Source organism: Nannobrachium achirus (genome assembly GCF_963921795.1).
Source record: "Nannobrachium achirus genome assembly, chromosome: 12".
Lineage (NCBI taxonomy): Eukaryota > Metazoa > Chordata > Actinopteri > Myctophiformes > Myctophidae > Nannobrachium > Nannobrachium achirus.
The window spans coordinates 51,202,512-51,206,895 of NC_137832.1; the positions used below are offsets into that span (position 1 = coordinate 51,202,512).

The 4,384-nt window shown below is 44.2% G+C and overlaps 1 protein-coding gene across 1 annotated transcript; it reads left to right on the forward strand.

Moving 5' to 3' along the window:
- Positions 1-257: 257 nt before the first annotated feature.
- LOC308296163 (aquaporin-4-like) lies at positions 258-3,938 on the forward strand (the record flags this gene model as incomplete). Its single annotated transcript, XM_080739318.1, has 4 exons — positions 258-671; positions 1,199-1,363; positions 2,294-2,374; positions 3,666-3,938. Exons 1-4 carry the CDS (start codon positions 288-290, stop codon positions 3,936-3,938), a joined length of 903 nt encoding a protein of 300 aa, XP_080595444.1. The 5' UTR covers positions 258-287.
- Between the last annotated feature and the right edge of the window lie 446 nt (positions 3,939-4,384).

Genomic DNA, 4,384 nt, shown 5'->3' on the forward strand with positions numbered 1-4,384 from the left:
CCCAATCATCTGGGGACCCACCAAAATAATTTGGGGCCCCCCCCCCCCCCCCCTTACCCACAATTTGAGAACCACTGCATTAGCCAACATCCCACCATGTTGAACGAATGCTCTGCCTGGCTGGCACTTTGTGATGGAAAGTCACTGGCTCAAATCCCTGGTGGAGTTATAACACACACACACACACACACACACACACACACCAGGCATACATAACTAGGCTAATCATTCTGCTCGTTATTCTTTTTGCCAGGAGCTGCCTGTCCTTGTGTAACTGTCAGAGCATAATGGTGGCATTTAAGGGGATCTGGACCAAGGACTTTTGGAGGGCCGTGTCTGGAGAATACCTGGCCACTCTCATCTTCGTCCTGCTCAGCTTGGGATCTACCATCAACTGGGCGGCGGGGTCAGAGAATCCACCCCCCGCTGACCTGGTCCTCATCTCGCTGTGCTTTGGCCTGTGCATTGCCACCATGGTGCAAAGCTTTGGACACATCAGCGGTGGACATATAAACCCTGCGGTCACAGCAGCCATGGTTGTAACCAGGAAGTTGAGCTTGGCCAAGTCGGTGTTCTATGTGGCGGCTCAGTGCCTGGGAGCCATCACCGGAGCTGGCATTCTATACATGGTCACACCTGCTGCCCTCAGAGGGGCCTTGGGCGTCACACTGGTAAGGACAGGGGTGTCGCACCAAATTCTGGGCCCTGGGTACTTCAACTATTGAAAAATAGCAGATATACAAGCTCACAGTGCGGCATTTGGTGCCGCGCTGCAAGCTTGTAGATATGCTATTTTTGAAAAACCTACGTTTTTGTCAGTGGTGCTGACTGTTTCATGTGAAGGACCCCCAAAATGATATGTATTTGGCCACAAGGCACGGACCCCCATCTCAATATATTTAGTTCCAGGGAACCCCCAGAAGCAAAATTTGAGTTACAAATGTTCGCTTAAAAAGTACATATATTCAAAGCTTTGCACACATTTTCACGACTTTTCAAACATAGCAGATCTACAAGCTTGCAGTGTGCCGCACTGTGAGCTTGTATATCTGCTATTTTTCAATAGCTAAAGTATAAAATAACCCTAGCCCAGGCCCCTCCACCTTGGGCCCTAACTCAGCCCCCCCCCCCGTGACGCCCCTGAGGATGTGGTCTAATAGTATTGTAATTAAAATTGTGCCTGTTTTACCATCTCAAGGTAAACCCAAAGATCAATGTTGGCCATGCACTCGTGGTGGAACTCCTCATCACATTTGAATTGGTCTTCACCGTCTTTACCACCCGTGATCCCAAACGCACTGACCTCCATGGCTCTGCTGGCTTGGCCATTGGGTTTGCAGTAACCATTGGGCACCTGTTTGCGGTGAGTATCTGACAGCAAGGTAACTTTGGTAACAATTATGTGCTGCATTTGTACAAGCACATTTTCTATTATATCTGATAGTGTACACCAGGGGTCAGCAAGTAGAGGTTTGGCCACGGGCCAATTTATTTCTAAGCCATTAGATGGCGGGCCAGTACGTAATCAATGGACACTTAAGAACTGGAACTTGTGAGTTGTGACAAACACCCTTAAATACAATAATAACAATATTGCTATGAAAGTTAATAAATAAAATATGGATTTGCAGACATTTTCTCCCCCAAAGTGTGTAATACTACTGTGATAGTAAAAACAGAGCATTTAAAGGACAATGAAAATAGAACTATGCGTTCATCCTAACCACTGTCATCAATGCAAAGATTCCTTATCACATCCTATCTATATGATTGCGCTACAAGGGTTTCCAAATATAATGTTCATATAGAGTCTATTTGGATAGCATAGCCTACAGTATATATGGGAATTATTTACAAAAGAATTCACTGGGCCATTATATTATCGCTGGTGGTTGCAGTTCCGGCCTGCTGCCTACCACTGGTGCACACCTTTCATGAGTCCCCGCTCACTCACACACCCTTATTGGAGACTGCTATTCCATGGCAACCAGTCTCTCAGGAATTGAGCCATGCATGCAGAGAAAATTAATGCACAGGGAAATGATTGTTACATCTTGTGCTGTTCAGATGGTTTCTCTCTGGATCTTTGTAATACATGCTTATGTCATGATGTACACTGTACCGTACTGTAGGCATTATTCAGTAAAGGACAATACAATCCTGACTCCGACCCCTGTAGGGGCCAATTTTTGCACTTTCAGAGTTCAATTAATACCAATTGCCAGTGCTGATACATTTGTTTCATGTTTCAATTTAAATAAAAGGCAAATCATATTATTATTTTGTATTATAGATCCCTTATACAGGCGCCAGCATGAACCCTGCTCGCTCTTTTGGACCAGCGGTCGTCATGCTTAACTTTGAGAACCACTGGGTAAGAGAGACCTTGAACTCATGCACTACACAATCCTCACTCTTGATTGTATAAGAATTGACACAAAAGAGTCAATTTTTACATTCTGAGTTCACAAGGATACAGCATCAACTCTTTCATCCTCTTTGATCTTGTTTTTGAACCTAGGTCAGTTTTGTCACTGTGTGGCACCTCGACATCTTGTATGAAGGACACATGCACTTGTATTTACATTTCAGTGTTGGTTATTAGCTCACTGGCTCAGGTGGTCACATGGGAGAGGGACTTGTTGTGTTATACACTTGGCCAGCAGTGCTGCAAAAATAGTAACCTTGTGGTACAGAAACTAATGATGATAGTAGTATGTACTGAAGGGGGCAGACTATACCAAAGCAAGCTAGTAAGGCCAACTGAAACCTGGTAAGGTCACATCATACCAAAGTTATCCTTAATTTATACTTTGTTGTACAACGGTGTCGCACGCTGAAAGCTCAGAACGTGTCACCTATAAATCAGGCTTAACCTAACTAGGTGCCAGAGCAGCAGAAAACTGATCTAATGACACCATCAAGGACATGTTCCCCTCCTCATACTAGCTACATGAACAGGCCCCTAACTGCACATATAGAAAGCTACTGTATGTTACAGAGTTGTGAATATTCCTTGAATTTATGGCTTCATTACATAAAACAAGGCACCAAAGTTTGGGGAACTAACAGTGGGAGATTTCTTCTCTTCCAACTAGATAATGAGGTGTTGTTAACAAGGTGCATTTGTTTGCACTGAATTCTTTATCCAGGCAGTTACATTTACTGAGCTCTTTGCATGGTGTCATGGCATAGTGTCTGTGAATGTGTGAGAATTTAGTATAATTGGGAGCAGTTCTCTGCACTGTGAATATACAGATGGTCCTATTCTTTGAGTATCAAATGCGGCATAGCTCCCTCAGAACAGCTTGGCTCTTAAACAGTAACAAACCCCCAAAACCAAATGTGTGTGAAGCCTGACATCTAATGGTGAAGAGCTATTGGTTATTTGGTGCCAACTGACTACTCCAAGTATGACAGATAATGACATCACCTTGCACCAAAACCAATCAATAGCAGAAGGTCAGTTCAGTACAATGATTTTCACAATTACCGGTAGTTTTGTATTATACATTTTTCTTTTTTCTTTTTCGTATTTCTTATACTGCAGCTTCGTCCTTTTATGATGATTTGCCTTAGCTGGACAGTTTTGTTTAGAGATGTTAGTGCAGCATTACTTGTAGGCTACCTGTATGTTACCGTGTTTCACGTGTCCCGTGTTCTAGGTGTACTGGGTGGGACCCATCCTGGGCGGCATCCTTGCAGCAGCGCTCTATGAGTACCTGTACTGCCCTGACCCTGAGATGAAGGAGAGACTCAAGCAGGTCTTCCAGAAGGACCCATCTGGGAAGTACAAGGAAGTGGACAACGGCGTGTATCTGGGGGAGACAGACGGCATCGCCATCAAGCCAGGGACCATCAACGCCATCGACCTGGAGAAGGCAGAAAAGAAGGATCCATTCCGAGACTCTTCAGGAGACGTGCTGTCCTCTGTATGACTATCACGTGCACTGGAGATGGAGACCAACCTGTGAGGCCGGCAGAGGGACACATTTCTGCAAGTGCCCATAATATGGAGCCATGGTCCCTGTCCTTTCCAAAGACACCCTAAATTGAGGATGGGATTTATGTCCCTGTCTGAGGGTTCATTTCCGGTGTATTTCTTTTTTATCAGGCTTGAATCACTACAGCATTGTGGAACTAATCAAATGTAATGTAGTCCAGCTGTTAAATGTATGCTCAATAATCTTTCATCTCGCTAATCATATTGTTCAGGCCCATGCAGAATACTTAAACAACTACCTTGTAGAGTGGAATCCAGCTCTAAATTGTTTCCAGGGAAATATGTGTCATCATCACGCTGAATTTGAGAAGTGAAGATGAAAATGCAGCCTTGTTATTTTTGGATTAGTGTCACACGTTGTGCATGTGGTATATGTGTAAT